The following is a 19,898-nucleotide window of genomic DNA, read 5'->3' on the forward strand; positions in this document are numbered from 1 at the left end:
AGCTTCTTTAAAAGAAAAATTACATCCTTTATGTAACACTCTAAATGGCTATGGATGGGACAGAAAATAGTGTTTTGAGTCGTTTTTTTTTTTTTTTTTTTTTTTTTTAAACATTACAAAAAGAAGTATCATTTATTAGTATCTTTTTGGTTTAAGGCAAACTCAGAATTAATAGTGCAATGCACCTCAAGCAGCACAACTTTGTGTGGTATGTGCTGAAAGTGCGAACCGCTAATATACCCATTTTGAACAATCATCTGGGCAGGTCTCAACTGACGTCAGCACGCAATATAGCCAGGGCTAATATTAGAAATATTATAATAAAGTATTACCTTTCTGTTAGGGAGGGGTTGATAAGCACTCGTAACACATCGCTGATTGATAAGATTTTATTTTTTCCAGTTGTTCTATGTTCCCTGATAAGAGCGATGAGGCACATCCCTGGCAAATACAATAATTTTTCTACATAAAGCGCAAAGATATATTAGCACTGGGAATCTATAATGGTTTTTGGTCTATATATTAAATTTTAAAAGCTCATATACACTGATGTTCACGTATACAGCAAAGTTATATAAAGTAAAACATGTATACAGATAGAGTGCATCCATTACACTCCCTTTTCAAAGAAAGCTTTGTTTTCCCACTAAAAGTCCAGCACTGCTTTATGCTTTCTGGTTGTCTGTGTAAACGTAATTTTTACAACACGTACACATCTGCTAGGAATGTTAGGGGTGTGCCTGCTATTTTAGTCAATTTTTAGCAATCTAACTGATGAATCATTTATCACAGAACCGATCCGATTTTGTAGCAATCCATCTACCTGCTGCAGGTGGTAAAGGTAACGTATTTAAATGCAATATTTTACATACATCTAACTAAAAAAAATTGTGATGTTTAAAAAAACATATTGGCACAGAACATAAGGAAAATCTATTAGAATAATAACTATAGATCCTCTGAATTACAGCCTGTGACACGATGTACAAATAGAGATTTGGACTTTCCAGAAAGGAAATCAATTAAAACTGAGCTCATACCCCTAATGTTAAAGTCCACCTGGAACCTCATTTTTTACCGTAATGCTGCTCAATATTTTTTTTTACATCCTCCTTAAGTTATGCAGCAAGGAATAATGTAGGAGACTCTGACTCGCCTATGATCTGGAATCACAGGTCTTTTAAGCCTTGATATAGCACTTAATAGTGTAAAAATAATTTCTGCATTACAGTAATAAATAACATTGGTTCAACTGGACCTTAAAAAAAAAAGGCCTACTAGTTATCTTTATGCATACATCAATGTGCACAACAAGAAAAAATGTCACTAAAAGATATAAAATATTACGGCACAGGGCTAAAGAATAGGCGCGTAGTTAGCCAATCCTATGCCTGTAGACCAGCAACACTAATGCAGCCACTGGAAGGTTTAATTTTTGATATGTGTATTGATCTATATATATCAGTAAAACTACAGTAAAATTCTTAAAGAAGAGATCATAATATATAGGCAAAAACGAATGAACTGAAATAATGAAAGAGTTTTGAATTTCAGTTCCAGTCCCATAAAACTGACTCAAGTGTGATTGCCTAGAAACTTGCAGAATTTTGCTCTATAAGAAAGTACATGCTTTATCTCAGCTACGTTTCTGGCCCATCCATAGGCATCTGTTAACCATAATAAAAAAGGGACTATTTTTCATATATATATATATATATATATATATACACACACACACACACACACACACAAACAGCTCACAGCATCAGCAGATATATACTGTATCACTTTCTCATAAAACTCATCTTGAGATGCTTCCAATTTTTAACATTTTCACCCCTTTTATTTTCAAAATAAAAATATAAAAAAATACACAAGCAATCCCTAGATAAATAAACTTTTAAATTCACAGACTATATGCTCTCTATCTAATTTTTTTTTTTTTTGCACAAATATCTGGCAATTGTTTAAAACTGACCCACAAGGGAAATATCGGAAAGGTAGTGATCGTTGTGTGGCAGATTTCCTACAGAAGCAAATCTACACTAATCAGGATTTTAATTTTAGAGCTTGGGCTAATAATGCAAGATGTATTTTAATCTTTCACTTCAAAATAAAAGCCAGCTTCACCCAACACTCCAAATCAACATTGGGTGGGACCGCCCCAACACAAACACTCACTGGTTGGAGTCACCACTGGTTTTATTTGGCTTAAAAGGGATCTAAACCCAAAAACAAACATTTTTATATACAGCAGCTTACTAAGGCGTTAGATGTAGTGGCTGCATTAGTGTTCTTTTCTTTGGCTTCTTCCCTTTTATTTACCTGCTAATCCTTTCAACAACACACTTTGTCCTTTTGTGTCTACACCACAATTTTTCATTCATCTATGGAGGGGGCCATGGCTAGGACACAGGCTGGACGTAACACGTCTGTCTGCCTTTGCTCACATCACATGGTGGCATGATGGACTATTAGTTTACACAAAAAAATAAGGTTCTTTGTGCTTTCTTTTACGTTTGAAGGAAGTGACAAGGACACTGCATTTTTGGCAAGAATCGTAGTTATTTTCTGATGTTGCAGAAATTTTTCTTAGCCTGGAAAGTGAAAATGAATACAGCCAACACAGCTAAAGACTGGCAAGCTGCAATACATTACATTTTTGTTTTTGGTTGAGATGTGCTTTAATGTTTCCCTTTAGGTTTCTCAAGTATTGAAAATAAGCCAAAACAAACAGAAACAAGGCCCCCACAGGTAAACGTGTTAAACTCCTGGTGTCACTAATTGAGGACTATAGGTAATTAAAGTGGTTGAAAACCCTTACATATACCCAGTTAAGTTACTGGCCTCAAGTGATACACAGAGATGAAACAAATCCTCCCTACATCAGTTGTACTGGTTATATGGCAGCCGTATCTCTTCTACAGCCGTTCAAAGTACAGAACTTACACAGGATCTATCAGCTCTGAAAAGCAAGGGGCTGAGAGATAAAGTTAAACTCTGCAGAGCTCATTGAGGGGATGTGTGAGCCCTGATTGGAGGAAAGAGACACCCCCCCCCCCCCCTTATCTTAGTGCACAGAAAACATGCAGGGATAAGGATATGATTCACAGGCTGAATCTCTCTTCCCCCATCATATTTTTATCTTGTGTCGGAAAAAGATGTCAGAAGTGACTTGTGCTCATAGCAGAGGAATGAGAGAAATCACACTCAGTGATTTGGACATAGACAAGTACACCATGTAGAAGGATATGCTTTGTTCATATTTTATGCCTGAGGTTTACAACCACTTTAATCTCTTTGCATGAATGTTCTCATAGGGCTTCTACCAAATTCTGATTTTGTTTCAGCGTTGAATGCAATTAGCAGAAAAAACAAAACATGCTTTGCTGTGAGCCCTTGCACATTTTATACAGCACTGGAGACTATGGACATTGATGAGCTATATATATATGGCATACTTGCCAACAGTTCAAAAATTCTGAGCATTCAAAGGGATATCTTTATTGGAAAAATAGTTGTAAGTGTGGATCTGGACAAGACACAGGTAGACCAGGAACATTTGTTAAAAATCCAAAATTCTGCTTTGGAAATGAAGGCATGAAAATGGCTCCTGTGATTTAACACACTCTCTCGCACACACACACACACACACACACTAGCAGGTTAGAACAAAAACTACCTGCACAGCTCTATCAGGGATAGGGGGACCTCAAACATAAAACATTTTGTTTTGCTCTCTTTCTTGGCATGTACACAGTGGAAAACATAGAATCAGCTTGGCAGCCATCTTAAAATTACCCCTACATTTCATATTTTTAAGACAGAATATAGGTGCAGCTCTACTCAGCAATATACAGTGGGAGTGACAATAATGCAACGCACTTACCCTGCTAACACCTTCTATAGCAGCAATGACATTTCTCATTGTTTTACACTTTAACAACTTTTGACTGAACCCTCCAGACAACACAATAATAGTACAGATTATATAACACACACTGCTCTTAGTAGAGTAAAAAGGATTGAATGCCTTTGCTTTACAGTCAGCGGAACTGCACCTTTAGTACCAATAATATCAAAACACATGGTATGTGGGTGCAATGGTCCACCTTGTACTGTAATTGGTTTTTAGTGGATAATGCATCACAGCCTTGTACAAAGACACAGCACTGAGAGAGAAAAAGATTTAAAGGACAAAATAACAAAATAGAAAGAGTTGAGAAAAATAAACGTGTAATCATAAGTAACATCGTGGGGAGATGGTTGAAAGGGACCAGTAAGAGTAGAGGAAAGTTGAAAGGTTGAAAGGTTGAAGACACAGGAAAGAAAATGAAAGGTCTTGAAATGAGTTGAAATTATGGATTTAAATTAAATTAATCAGAGCAGAATAAAAGTTTTTCCCATTTTCTCCCCTCCTCTTCAGCTTGTTCACTTGTGAATAGAAAGGCACATCCGCTTGTATTTCCGCCAACTGTCTGATTTTTGGTGGGGTGAGGGAGATTGGTAGGAGCTTCCACACCCCTGAAACCTATTTGGCTCCAAAAGTCTCTCTTTTCCAAACCTCAAACATTGTTTACCATGTGATAAAAGATTCACTTCCCAGAGAAGAGCAGGATATCTCCTCTGTATCACAAGCCCGACAACCAGAAGGGGGGCACACAAAAGAAAACCACCAGGATACATATATGAAGATGTGACCATAGCCGAGTGAAACTGACAAGCAGGCATGACACAAGATGGACAGGAATTCAAGCATGCCCCCAGACTTTAGTGACATGAGAAGTACTACTAGAACAGCAGCTAAAATGAGCAAGAAGCTACAGAGTGGACAGTCCCTGTTGATTGTGACATGAGGACACACAATAAATGCAAAAGTAGGTGGTACTGGATTGATACAATGACTTCTACACCAATAGGAAACCTTATGAGTTAGAAGCGAAGCAAGACCAGAGAGAATTGTACAAAACATTAGAAAGGAGATGAAAGAAAATGACCAAAGACAGTAAAATTACCATGAGAAGCAGATGACATGTAGAAAGCAGCCCCAACAGGAAGTGAAATGAAACGGACAAATAAAAGCAACCTTAGAAGTGGCACAAGACAGAAAATTAGGGCCAAAGAAGAAATGACACAAAAACAGTTGGGAAAACAAGAACTTCTCGGGAAGTGAAATAAAAAACAAGCAAGGCACCAAATTGTCTGCAGATGATAACTATGCCTCTTCAGTGAAGGAGGAGTCTGGGTGACACTTTGACAAACACTGGCTTAATAAGCTCGAGATACAGTAACCTCCAACACTGAGTCGTCTAGAATCCATGTTTTACTAGCAACCCCCCACCCCTCAACAAAATAAAAACAAACATTTCAAGCTCCTGTTATTCCCATCAAAGGAAAGTGGCAAACAAAAGCAGAGTGTTGTGGGGCAATTAATTTATACCAGATGGGTACCCCGCTCCTCCATCCACTCCAAAATCAAATGATTTAAAAAAAAAAAAAGAAAAAAAAAAAAAAAAAGATGCAAGACGCTGGAAGGTCCTTCTCCCTTAGGGCGGCGAGTATGAGCTGAGCCCACACCCATTAACAAGGCCAGACTAGATAAAATATTCCTTCTTCTCTTCACAGTTGTTCTGGCCACCCTCCGCATTGATGATTGCAGTGTCTGCGTCTGCTGCGTCATCTGCACCTTTGGCTTCATGGGTGAAATATGTTCCTGAAGAAAAGGAAACAAAGCATTACCTAGTATAGTAACAGCTCTATTTACAGTATACTACTTGTGAAGAGACAATAATAATGCTATGGAGATAAAGTGCTTTCAAAGTGGACCTATGATCCCAGTGAAATCTACCAGTAATGTAAGAGTAAAGTCACATTCAGATTTTAACATTCCTGATGCCTCTCATTTTCAAAGGCACACCAATGCGTATTCATGACCTAAAAAAAAGAAAATGCACCCGCCTCTAAGGGCATTATGTGTTTGTACTGGCCAATAAAGTTTTTGGTTAGTTGATGAGTCAAGGCACACATGTGAGAACAGGCCTTAAAAGCTAAATTGCATAACAACTTTTACCTCTCTAAAATAAAAATCACAAATTGAAATGCTTATGGAGTGCTAGACACTAGTGAAAAGAATAATTTGAAAGAATCTAGTGAGGACAGTGCTTTGTAAACAGGTGAACACAGCAAAGTTCACTTTAGTAGTATTGCAAAAAAGATGGTTAAAATGTGAGAGCACAAATTATGTTTATTAAGTCCAATTGATTTATTTTTTGCCAACGTGAGAATCACAGGTGTAACCAACACATTTTTTGGGGGGGCTCATGATTTCCCCCATTCATCAGGACTTGTAGTGGCAGAATAAAATGCTCTGGATTGTTGCCTGACTGGCTCACCTAAAGGAGAAGTATGGCCAAAGTTTTTCTTGACCTTACTTCTCCTATGGTTCACAGGAGTGCAGTTCATTCTCATGTGACCCGTTTTCATCCAACAGCGGGCACAAGCCTGCCATTGGCCGATATCATTCAGCCGGTCAAGGCTCGGGCAAGATCCCAGCCATATATTTGCTCACACAGTTCTCAATGCAGAGCTGGTGAGACAACATACGTAGCATCAGATCAATGCTGCATCTACCTAGGTAAATATAAATATATATTTTTTTAAATCTCAAACTCTTTTAAACAAATCTTCCAACGCATTATTAGATACTTTTAAAATGTTTCATCACGTTCTAGTGTGCTACAAAGTCTTTTATTCTGATACTACAGGTCCTGATTAACAGGAACTGGTAAGTCCCTCAACTGCATTGACTACTTCTATAATTCTCACTTTCAGAAACCAAAAACTACCTAATTGAACGTCTTTCTTGCAAAAAAACAAAACAAATTCATAGCTGCTTTTATTGGGTTAATTTAAAGTGGTTGTAGAGTCAAATTTATTTGTTATTAAAAAAAAAAAAAAAAAAAGTTTATACTTAACTGATCTGTGCAAAATTGCAAAGAGAGGCCCCTTGCCTCCCATTCCAGAGTCACCCATTAGTGCCTCTCCACTCCACCGTTCCTGCATGTGCCCCCATAGCAAGCCATACCTTTTGGGGGAAATGCTCTGGAGTTGGGCTGTGTGCATTCACAGGCACAAACATCGTAGCTCGGCTATGCCTCCTGCTCACATGATTCAACCAATAGCAGCAGGAGGCAATGGCCCCCGTTAATCTCAGTGCAGCCTGTGAGAGAAGAGCTGCAGTGGGGCACAGTGCTAGATAGCGAGAGGACTCAAGTGTTTGGCTTTAGAATCTCTTTAAAAATTGTTATGCCCACTTCCCTAGGTTTTTGTTATCATTTATGATACATATGCATATCTTGATGGCGCTGTGGGCCTGCTATATACATGACTGGCAGATGCAATGATTTGAAAACAGGTTTGGTTGGTTTCGATGACCAGTATTATCTGTGTGCACAGAGATTCACAGAGATATATAGAAGGCAACAAGAAGAATCTATTTAAAACCAGGGGGGTTAGAGTAACACAATAAGCAATACACAACAAGGAAGGAGAAGGAGAGGAAGGCAATTATACAATATATTTAACTAATAAAAAAAACAAAAAACAAACAGCATACATCACGAGTGGAAAAAAGTAATAAAACTTCCCATTTGCATCTTTAAAGTTCCATTAAAAATCCATAGACCTTGAGGGTTTATTGAAATAGGAAAAGAACAGATAACAGCCCAACAAGTGCTATTAACCCTCTTTCAATTTGATGATTTCCACTACATTAACCAATTTCTAATCACCCCCTTTTTACAGATTGAGGTCTAAAATGGTTCCTAATAGAATTAATAAAGCGTATGGCCTTCCAGCTGTCATTTTCCCTTGAGAAATAACTGGTTTAGGCAGTATGGCATTTTTTTTTCTAAAATTCAGTCATGTCCTATATGGATAATGGTCAATAAAGCAAAGGCCTTGTGGGTGCTAATGGGATTGTGGATTATAATTGTTATGTGCTGACTGGGGAGAAAATACGGGGTGATTGCAAGTGTTGGTAAGGTGATGTTTCTACTGATAGCAGGGTGCAGCTGCTGTGGTCTTGAGGGTTCCAAGTGGACACAAAACGTGTTAGTGGTAATGACTATTACCAGGGATAGAAGTGCTGGAGTAAAAGGTTTTCATGGTTGCAGGGCTTCTTGTTCTGGCCAGGTGGTGCAGTTCATCTGTGAAGAGGCTGCGGGTTGTGGATGTTAACAAGGGACAGGGGGTGCCCGATAGGGAGCCCTATGCTAATGCATGGGTTTCATACTGCAAGTGGAAATCACTGAAAATTGATGTAGGAGTAGTGGAAGTTATGGGTCTCAACACATGTCCATGTTGCAGGGGGTTGCGATTACAGAGAGAGGTGCAAGCTATGAGGACTTCTTCTGGCAACAGGTGAATGGAAAGACATGGGTTTTGGTTTGGCTTTAAATAGCAGGAGGAGATGGTAGCCTTTTCACATGTCCCAACACAAACAGTTCCTACATGCTAAGATTTGTAGTTCCATGTAAGATACACCTAACCGTATTAGATGTATGAAATACTATGGATTAATTACAAACACCTAATGACAGGGATTACAGCATGAAAAAGTACATAAAGGGAACAAAAAACAAAAACCACTAGACATCAGGGAGTAACAGCATGTCATCCATCCATTACAGAGGCTGGGAGATTCTCCCACCGGCCAATTACATCATAATGGGAAGGGAATAAACCCAGCCTTAATGTCATGGCTACCCATAAGAGTCTATTAAAGCTTATGGCTAGACAAAACTTTTTATATTGAATAGAATGGGAAAGGATTTGAAAACCTGTCAGGCTTTGCTGCTAATTGGGGCTTTTTTAAGAGGGATTTCTGCTCATTTACTGAGACAATGGTTTCACTAGACAGGAAGTGAGGGAAAATTTACAACAGGAACACAGACAGTAATAAAAAAGCTGACAGGTGTTCCAACTTTACCTTACAAAAAAAAAAAAAAAAAGCAGCTTTTTTTTCGCTGTGTCCCTGTTGCAGTTTCTCCCTTACTTTGTAGAACAATCTCCAAAGGAGCTATAAATAGACTCCAGTCACAGACTAACGCTGTGACTAGCAGAAGGCTGTCCCCTTTACTATAGATTACACTATCTGGACGGCAACATAGCACTCTGTCTAGGCACATGAGTGTTTGCCCTATAGCCATTAAGGTATCTTGGCTCTAAGGCTTCAGTACCTTCCATCTTGACTACCGGTCCTGGGTTAACCCCTATGATATTGCCCTGCTCCTGTTCAGGAACTACTTGGTTACTATCCTCAATCTACCCATGTTAGCAGATACTTCTTTTTGGGACATTCGTCCTTATAATTATTATCTCTAGGGATTACTAGGATGGTTACTTGACTGTGTGATTTTGTATTGATTACCAGAGTTGGATGTCTCCACTTACCTATATACAGATTACTGGAACTATCCTTTCTTGAATTATACCTTTGAACATCCCTGATATTGGATAACTATGTGGCCTATTTTCCTGAAAGGTATTTTCGTTCTTTAGTTTCTTTGTTTTCTGTACCCATGTGTGCTTTGGTTTCTATTTTTATACAGATGAACGCTTTTTAATATGTGTGTTATGATTACCAGAATTTTTAAAACAAGTATGTTTTATTTCAGACAGTGAGATCCGTTCTCTTTTTTTGCCATCTTTGAACCTTGACTGTGTCCTGAGGAAGCTTAACGGTGAAACACATTGACGCACAAGGGCTCACTGCATACTCTATTATTATACATGAATTTTAACACTTGAATGCTCTATTTATACCATGTATTTTTTTCAATAAACATTGTTATATTTTTCTATACCTCTCTAATGTTTTCTATGCCTTTAAAGTCTGACCCTAGGGCAACTTAGCAAGTATCTCTCTTTTTTTGTTCCCCTTTGTAGAACAGCTGTCATGGTGACAACTGGGTTCTAATGTCTCCCAATTTAAACAAATCTTTTTTCTGGACACTCCATGTAAGTAACTAAATGACTAAATCATAGCCATCAAAGAGCTGGTCTTGCACCATCAAACAGACCTCTAAATAATTCAGTCTTTTATTTGCCAAGGACTTCATAGAAGAAGGTATTTATAGATCCACCAAAGTAGGATGCCAAATTGAAAAGAGATCTTTTCCCAAAGGGAAGAAACCAATATATTTATTTTGATTATCATTCCACTCATATCTCCCTAAATTAAAGTGATTAAGGAAATAAATAATAATTGGCCCCAGCAGCAGGGTTTGCTCTTCGGATTTTTTTGGCTGACTACCGCCAGGCTGTGGCATCACGTCCGGGCTTCGTACACAGTGCAAGCGGCCGCTGTATACTGGCCCCAACAGTTCCTGTGCCTGCAGTTTGGTTCCCCCATCAACAGACCCCTGGCCTTACGGTCCTGGATGGGCCCCCCACCAGCGGTGCTCCTGTGTTCTTTGTCCAACGGCTTTGCGCTGGGTTTCCCTAAGCCCGTGTCATCCATGCAGCTCCAGCCTCCAGGTACTCTCAGTTTTTTAATCCAAGTCTCCGCATAACCATCAATTGACTGCTGTATGCCATGGTGAACTTTTTATTTTTAATAGTAATAAAAATGTTTTACTTTGGCTCTGAAGGTCCTATTTATGTCTGCTGATCAGCGCTGTTCACCCCTTTGATTATATCTTCTGTCCTCATCTGTCTATGAGTTTTGGACAGCAGCGGCCACAACTACATTTCATTTTTTATTTTGACTTTCCACTTGGCCTCTGGTCTGTGCGCCTGGATTTTTGTTTTTAGTATTAACCATTTAAGCCCCGGACCATTTTCCAGCTAAAGGACCCTTTCTGAGATTCGGCACTGCGTTGCTTTAACTGACAATTGCTTTTTTTCCCACAAATAGAGCTTTCTTTTGGTGGTATTTGATCACCTCTGTGGTTATTTTTTGCTCTATAAACAAAAATAGAGCGACAATTTTTAAAAAAAATGCAATATTTTTTACTTTTTGCTATAATAAATATCCCCCCAAAAAAATATAAAAAAAAAAAAATTCCTCAGTTTAGGTCAATATGGGTCTTTAAAATCCATTTTAAAGATGTATCCAAAAGGATGGACAACCCTACAGCAATCTCCACATTTGGTCAGTGTTGTCAGTTATCGTTTTATATATTATAAAGTCAGTGAATTGCTTATAAAGGTGAAGGTGAAAGTGTGAAGAGCTACAGTTTTGACATCACTGCATCTCCAGTGCCTTCACTTGTATACTGAGGTTATAAGAAATAAGATTTTTATTTAGAATTGAATTTCTGTAATAAAGTATGGCTTTTATTGACAGATCTATGTGTGTAAAACCACTTTATTTGCATATATATTATGTATATTATATATATTAAATAATGTTATTCTGATGCCTTTAACAGTAATTAAAAATGGTGGTTGTGTGTGTTACATCTGTCTATCCATTGTGAGGGCAGATATAGACAGAACACTTTTCAGGTGACTCCCAATGATCTTGGTGCTTTAATGAACAAAAAGATTTGAAATCCATTTGAGATACTCCTGAGATCCCTAAGAGTTCATTACCAGTTGAATCTCACTTGCAACCAACCCTGTTTTTGACCTTTTAAGTTGCATCAAACTGCTTCTAGCCGCTTTACCATTCCAGGAGTGTCAAATGCCAAGACGCTGTTTAAAAGCCGTGGCTCCATCCGCTGGCCACCACATAGAGCCACATTTCTCCGGAAAGGTGTTGGATTCTGAAAATACTTTGGAAACTCTTCAAAAGCGTGAATAAAGAGGACACCTCCTGTTAGGGTTTCTCTATGATTTCTAATCCCTGCTGCTGAAATGGCAACCAGTAAAACTAAGAAGAAAAAAAAAAAAAAACCTAGAGGTTTCTTACCTTTATGTCGAGCAAAGTAACGACCCAGTATGATGAGAAGGCAAAGCATTGCAAAGACAACAACAGCAACCACGCCCCCAATTACTGCATGGTCTACACCAAGGGGACTCTCTTCACCTGCTCGTGTATCTGTAAAAGAAACAAAAAAGTTAAGAGTTAAACTGCTGGAGCACTGAGGCACTGTAAAAGGGTGGACCATTGCAGCAACATTAAAGAACTCTTTTTTTATACGGCATAAAAATTCACATTAAGCTTGTTTCTACTATATATGCAAAGATCAAAGGGAATATTCCCAAACTCAGACGAGTAGTATGTCTCCCCCACAGTAAAACATTTTTTCTGTTTGCCCATGGTCAGAAAAGTCACATGACTGTGCTGGAAAGTCTTAAATTGTGCAATAATTTTAGTTCTAGGGTACCAAGATCTTCAGTATAATTTTTTAATACAGCACAGTGGATAAGATTTTATTACAAAGTGTTTCAGGATGCTGGTAAATCCTCTGTATTACCATTTTTAATGTTGCTGCAAATCTATATACTTTTGTATTTTTGCAGTTAGTGAAACACGTAAATGGACAAATTAGGTTGCTCTATAGCATTAGTATACTATATTAGAATCAAACTAGATTGCAAACATTTATTCTACTATAGAGAAAATGCCAGTGAAAAGAATGGTTAGGAAGAAAGTAGAAATACTGACTAGAGTTTGAGAATCAGATGATAATAAACTAATGTTGAAGATCCACATTTGTAATGCACACTTACAGCTACAGTGAAGTAAAGGCTTCAAGATTGTACATAATTTTAATTTCTCAAACTGCATGTAAAATGACAATATTGTATTTATGACAGATGAAGAGTAAATCATTTAAAAAGTAAAACCCGACATTGCCCTTTGCAATCATTCAAGTGCTTCTGTATTTTGGTCTGTACTGGTAAATAATTTGGATTAATTACTATAAGGAACACAGACATCAATGTCATAATTTTATAAGTAGAAAGACGATAAGTAAACCCAAAACCTAGGCTATTCAACCTGAGCATACGTAGAAAACATCCACACACATAGGTCACCATCAGTGAAAACATCATACGATCTTCAGATATAGGCAGCTGAAGTTGCAAACCTGTAAATGTTGAATTTAGACTTCCCTCCCCTTCTGGCCACTGGAGCCTCCACAAAGATTGCTAAGGCCACTAACAAATTGCCTCTGAAGATTTGGTGGCCTGGTCAAAAGTTGCACAGACACCGCATTGCGGATGTAAGTTGGGGGATACCCAAGTCTCATTATAAGAAAGTCCATGTGTGCATAGGACATTTAAAGAGGGAAAGCCCACTACATTCACTTTTTAGAGTCCATGTGCAGAATTTAAATTGAGCCTCTTATTAGTTTTCCAAGTCTGTATTAATAAATTCCTCATATTAATTCAGAAAAATCGCCTTTTTTTTAAAGCTATTTTAAACTCTAGATCCCTTATCTGTCTCAGACAGCATCTTACTCAAAGTAGATGGTGACCCTGTATGATTTTCTATGGCTCCATCCTTCTGTAATGAAAATTAGATGAAGGTATCATCAGGAGGAAGTAATGTGATCTCTGTGAGACGCAATACCTGAAAAAGTTACAAATTACGTGCATGCTGCACTTCACATGGAGCATATATCTAAATCCAAGTCAACTTTAAAGTACACATTGGCATTTATTTTACTGTGTCACATCTAAGTGTAGAGGATATATTCATTTGGTCCTAACAATCTCCTAAATAATTTCTCTAATTTTAGAGTAAAAATGTAAGTTGTTTTGTTTTTGTTATTTTTAATCGCAAAACTATCATTGCATTTAAAAAATTAACTCATGAAAAAAAAGCACAATCTGATCACATGCAATGAATGATACCTCGTGAAACCTGCCCGTTTTCAACGTTAGTTCAGAAATCAGTACCATGAAATAGTTACGATTTTTAAATTGACCTGTCACTTGCAGATATATTTTAAACTCTCATAAAACACAAAAAGTGATCATTTTGAATAAAGAAAAAAAAAAACCCTGTGGCACATATACTGCTGTCAGACAGCATGCAGAACCTGTCAAGATCCTGCAGTTTCAACTTTTCAGAACAGTGTAGCTATTGGGCAGACAATGAGTAGGGGGGGTAAGGGTGTCCAACAGTCCCTCTCTGCTAGAACGCATAGCTGTGCTTGGTGATGTCCATAACAAGTCACAGCTGATCATGGTCTTAGGATGGACACTGCTATCCTAGAGTGAAATGAGGTGGTGAAGATAGCAGAGAAAAGCTGATAAGAAATTTGGGGTTATGTGGTAGACTTCTGTTGTAGATATTTAGTGAGCTCTGGCACTACTACTGCTACTTATGTACATCCATGACGTTACATCGGTCTCCTGTAGTGTCTATATTTATGTATACATGAAAAGCAGCTGTTTGTGGGCCTTCTAATGTTTACCGGCGAAGTTCACCTTTAAAAAAAATAAAAATAAAATAATAATAAAAAAAAAAGCACGTTTTTGCAGGTAAGAAATGTGAATTTTTTTTCTGGGGCCTGCAGAGCATTGCACCCGCAATCAGCAGATCGCGGATGCCATGTAAGAATCCTGAAGAATCTCAAAGCGCTCTGCCCATACCTTTCCCCGCATTTAATTTGCATAGCAGGAAAATGTGACCAGATCCCTATGGAGCCGGTTCACATATCACTGTTGCGACTGCAGAGCGCACTGCCAAGTGCATCTTTGGCTCCGTTTCAGGGCTGAATTCAGGAAGAGATTCGGCCCTGAAACAAGGAACAGGGACACACAGCGCTCCTGTGCGACCAATGGCCGGTTCCAGTGTGAATCCGGCCTTATTGTCTCACAAGCTTCTGGTGATCTTGGCCATCACTCTGATGCAAACCCTGTATACCTAATGAAGTCTTCTTGAGGCCAACAATTCTCAGATGTCTAAGGCCTAAGGCCTGATTCACACCTATGCATTTTTTGTGCTTTTTGCATTTTGTAGATTTGCACTACAGATCGTGTTCCATAGGACATCAATACTGTGTTTGCTGGATTGACAATTTTTTTTTTTTGCAACCCTGACACCAATCCCATGGGGATTATGCTATACTGATCGATATTGGGGGTATTTGGTGGCATGACACCAATCCTAGGGCTACTATTATTGCAGTCACCGACACCCATTTTGGGGGTCGTTATTGCAGTCACTGACACCAATTTTTGGCCTTAACAGAATAAACCGATTACTAGTAATCTAGTTTATAACACCACAGTTTACTTACTAAATATTCCTTCAAGTAGAATTTCACCTTTTGTAACATTTAACACCTGTATTCAGGGTGTAACAGGGTTGTAAAATGTTACTGTTGTAGCAGCAGCCCCCGCACTCACCCCCTTTTAACCCCCGTTGTGACAGAGCAGGGATCTTCTCCCCACATGTGTTGTCACAATTCTTTAAAAAAGCGGCCGCGTGGGCCGTAAATGATAAAGAACTACAAGTATTGACAGCCTTTGCGGTTGGCAGCTTGTAGTTCTCAATGAACTACTAGGGGGCTGTGGAGGGCTCTAGGTAGTTCATTGATGCTTCCTGTCATTGTGTAACTGCCTGCCCATATATATGGTACAAGCAAACAGCTTAAACTGACAGTCTCCAAGAGACCTGCATTGCACCCACAATCTGCTAATTGTGGGTGCAATCCTTTACAGCAGTGGTTCTCAACCTTTCTAGCGTTGTGACCCCTTGATAAAATTTCCCAAGTTGTGGGGACCCTCTAACAATAAAATTATTTACGTAGCATGGGTTGTCAGCACCCAAGGCAAGACAAGTAATTTGCGCCCTAATCCACAGACATTTAGTGCTCCCCGAGTCCCTTCCACTCGTACAGTATTAAAACCCCTTATGGTACATTGTAGGATGTACCACTCTTTGTTCTCCTTTCTTTCCCTTATTACTCTATCACAATTTTTCTTCCCCCCCCCAATCCCTCTCTAGCCATCTTTATGCTTTACATGCTCCTAGTAAAAATAGAATAAATGCACTTTTTTTTGCAATAAGATGTGCAATTTTCTATTTTTTTTTTTTTTACAAAGGTGAACTTATCCTTGAACTTATCCTTTAACTATATCTGGCACTGTCAAAAATTTTTTTTTTTTTTGGCAAACTGAACTCAAAAGGTTACCTACCCCTGTACCAATGCATATAAAACTATTCCAGGATAGCAGCTAGTTAAATAGTTGAAAGATAGCTTTTGAATAGGCACAAAGTATGCAGTGCCTAGAAATTGGGATAGGCGGGAAGAGAAAACACTGGAAGCCCACAGAGCGTATTTTGTAAGCAGCGTGAAATTTATGGATTGTTAGAAAGTACAATAGCCTTTCTGTAACACTAAATATGCTAAAGCAGTAAAGATCTGCATGATCCATTTCAAGTCCTCAACTTCTCAAGTGGGCTGTGTACCATGGATGTTTATGAAATTTTTTTTTTAATGAATCAAAGCATTTTTTTAAAGAATAACTCTGGTCATAAATAAACCATAAGAATACGTATGTCTCAGAGAACTTTCTGCTTTTATAATGGCTACAGGTCATTGAAGGTAATATGAAAAAAATTAACTGTTTAGTTGTGGGCATGTTGTGGTGAATCTAAATTGATGAAGTAGCACTGCGTGTACAGTGGATATAAAAAGTCTACACACCCCTGTTAAAATGTCAGGTCTCTTTGATGTAAACAAAATGAGACAAAAGATAAATCATTTCAGAACTTTTTCCACCTTTAATGTGACCTATAAACTGTACAATTCAGTTGAACAACAAACTAAAATATTTTAGGAGGAGGGAAGTAAAAATAAAAAACAAAAATAATATGGTTGCATAAGTGTGCACATCCTTACACTAATATTTTGATGAAGCACCTTTTGATTTTATTACAGCATTCAGTCTTTTTGGGTATGAGTCTATTGGCATAGTACATCTTGACTTGGCAGATCGTTGCCATTACTAATAAAAAATAATAATAGAAATGCCATAAATCTATCCCCTATTTTGTAGACGCTATAATTTTTGCGCAAACCAATGAATGTACGCGTATTGCAATTTTTTTTACCAAAAATATGTAGAATACATATTGGCCTAAACTGAGAATTTTTTTACAAGCCTTCTGTGAAAATACTAACCACCCATCAAACATACTCTGTGAAAGGAAGATATTCCATTATTAGAATCAGAGACAAGCTATAGCGACCACAATTGCCTTTTTTACACTATAAATATCCATTAAACTTTGATGCAGAAAACGTGTTTGACAAGATTTCACGGTCTTTTCATTTTGAAGTACTTAGAGGTTTTAGTTATTTATATCATATCTAAAGTGTAAATTCTACTCCTAGCAGCAAACCAACATCAGGGGCAAACAAACACCTGACAAGGATGCCATTTATCGACCCTTCCATTCAATCAAGTACTGAATTCATTGCTACAGGTTCTAGAGATGGCATTACATGCAAAAGGCATAATAAACAAAAAAAAGCAAAAGTAATCAAACTGCATTCACTAGTGGCTTGCTACTTTAGACCTCTTTCACACCGGGGGTGTTTTGCAGGCACTATAGTGTTAAAAATAGCTCCTGCAATCCGTCCTCAAACAGCTGCTCCATTGTCTCCAGTGTGAAAGGCCCAGGGCTTTGACACTGGAGCGGCTCGCTGGCAGGATGTCGGGAAAAGTCCTACCAGCAGCTTCTTTGTAGCAGTGTGTTTACCGCTCCTCCACCGCTGCTCCCCATTGAAATCGATGGGGCAGCGTGGCTATACCGCCGGCAAAATGCAGCTATTGCGCCACATTGCGGGCGGTTTTAACCCTTTCTTGGCCGCTAGCGGGGGTTAAAAGCACCCCCGATGGTAAAACGCTGCTAAAAACAGCGGTGTTTTACCGCTGACGCTATGGGTGACAGTGTGAAAGGGGTCTTACATAGTTACATAGTAGGCGAGGTTGAAAAAAAAGACAAGTCCAAACTACGTGTGTGATTTTATGTCAGTATTACACTGTATATGCCTGTATGTTGTGGGATATATTTGTAATCCCTAAATAGATAAGTGGACAAAGGGATAAGTTTTTACTTCCACTAATTACTGGTGCAGGGGCATTTTTTACCCCCACTGCCCAACACAGGGGCCTTTTTTAAAGCCCAGCTCTGGGGAATCTGAAAATTCAACCTCCTGTGGGGCTGTGACTGCACTGCAAGGGTTAACTGCTCATTTATTCTAGGGGAGCGTAAAAGGAATTTTACTTATCCAATACCCTGGCAGATGGCACTGCATGCTCTAGCAATGGACTGTCCCTCTGCATCATTCAATGCAAAGCTATAGACAATGAAACAGCCTTCATAATGTTATCACTCTAACCTGCTGGAGCATAGGGGAGAAGTGATGTCCTGCTGCAAGGGGGGACCTTTAAAAATATCCTAGGCTTGAGCTTTGACTTCCACAGACAGACGGGAACATTTTTACTTTATCCAAATGACATGGGGGCATGTATTATTACCACTGGCTACCAACATATGGGCATTTTGTACTGGACCACCATCCTGCATTTTTAATCTGACTGGCCTCCAGCCTGGGCCGTTCTTTCACTCTTGCCGAGCAAAGTCTTGCCCTTAAACAGTGTGATAGACTGTAAACTGACACTTTAGTGATACAAAAAGACACCACCTGCTCATACCTATAGCTGGCTATCGCAGTAAGAAGCTTGGAAGGCTAACAACAGATACAAACAAACCCAAGGATAAACCGAGGAAAAAAACAAGCTCTACTTACCACCAGCCCACAGACCCTTGGGCTGGTGGTAAGTAAAGCTTGTTTTTCTCCTCGGTTTATCCTTGGGTTTGTTTGTATTTGTAAACTGACACTTTGCTTACCTCTGGGCTAAGTTAAATATTTGTATTTCCCGGCAACAATATTTTAATTTATTAGTCCTGTCATAAAAGGAATTCAAAACAATACCACAAACAAACTGCTTGATTAATCCAAGAAAGTAAAATCACAATTATTAAAGAATAATAATTCTTTAAAGAGTTTACATTTCTCATGCAAAAGGCATTATCGTCATAAAAAATAAAAATATATTCAATGATTTTCTGACAGCTCTGCTATTTATAGAGAAAGTATTTTGAAACTTTATCCTAAAGTTTATATTTTCCTTGCTGTCATTTTAAGTAGACATAACCACAGAATGGTCAACAACCAGAGGTAGATCTACGTCAACGAATGTACAAATAACAATTGATAAAGAATATAATAAATTATTTATATTTAATAATAAAGACTTCAATATAAAATATGTAATTGGGCCATTTTTTTTCTATTACATGCATAGTTTATTATAGGTCTCAAAAATACAGTAGTAAAAATACAGAAAAAAAAAAAAACACTTCAGCCTAATATTTATACTGCACAAAGTTTTTTTTTTCTCATGCACGAAAATGTGAAAAAAATAAATGTTACTCTATTTTAAACTAACCCACAAAATGCTATTTTTATCTTTTCTATATAGTCTCTCTCTAGATACAAATGTATCTTTAACCTCAGTCTCTAACAGTCTATAGATATGCTGCTTCTAGTGAAAGCTGTATTGGTTATAGGCTCCAAATCTTAAAAGGTTATAGTTGAAGGAGACAAGAACCATGAGAACTATTTGGGATGTAATGAGGAGTTAGATAATGGGACGCAAAGGACAATATTAAAATTCAAACATTTGTCCCTGGCAGCAGAGCCAGCACACTTTCTCCAGCTGGGCACCATGGTCTGTAACAATAGCAAGAAAGTAAAGAAATCTTAGAGGGTCACTCTTTTGTAGGCAGCATCTGAATAGTTTGATACAGCTTCCACTTCCTAATAATCAAACCAACAGTTCTCAATGGGAAATACAAAATCCTCGCTATTAACACTATTTTTCTAACATATCCCTTTGCTTTATTTCATTTC

The 19,898-nt window shown here is 38.2% G+C and overlaps 1 protein-coding gene across 7 annotated transcripts in view; it reads right to left on the reverse strand.

Moving 5' to 3' along the window:
• Window positions 1-560: 560 nt before the first annotated feature.
• Window positions 561-19,898, reverse strand: part of CADM1 (cell adhesion molecule 1) — a 506,083-nt gene continuing 486,745 nt past the window's right edge. For all 7 annotated transcript variants that reach the window (XM_077456955.1, XM_077456956.1, XM_077456952.1 and 4 more), the window contains 2 exons: window positions 11,918-12,046; window positions 561-5,713 (listed from right to left, as the gene is read on the reverse strand). In XM_077456955.1, the coding sequence (XP_077313081.1) occupies window positions 5,595-5,713; window positions 11,918-12,046 (248 nt within the window). In that variant the 3' untranslated portion in view covers window positions 561-5,594. The remainder of the gene's footprint in view (window positions 5,714-11,917; window positions 12,047-19,898) is intronic.

This window comes from Lithobates pipiens, unplaced genomic scaffold (assembly GCF_037356315.1).
Source record: "Lithobates pipiens isolate NorthernLeopardFrog02 unplaced genomic scaffold, aLitPip1_a1.2 Scaffold_27, whole genome shotgun sequence".
NCBI classification, from domain to species: Eukaryota; Metazoa; Chordata; class Amphibia; order Anura; family Ranidae; genus Lithobates; species Lithobates pipiens.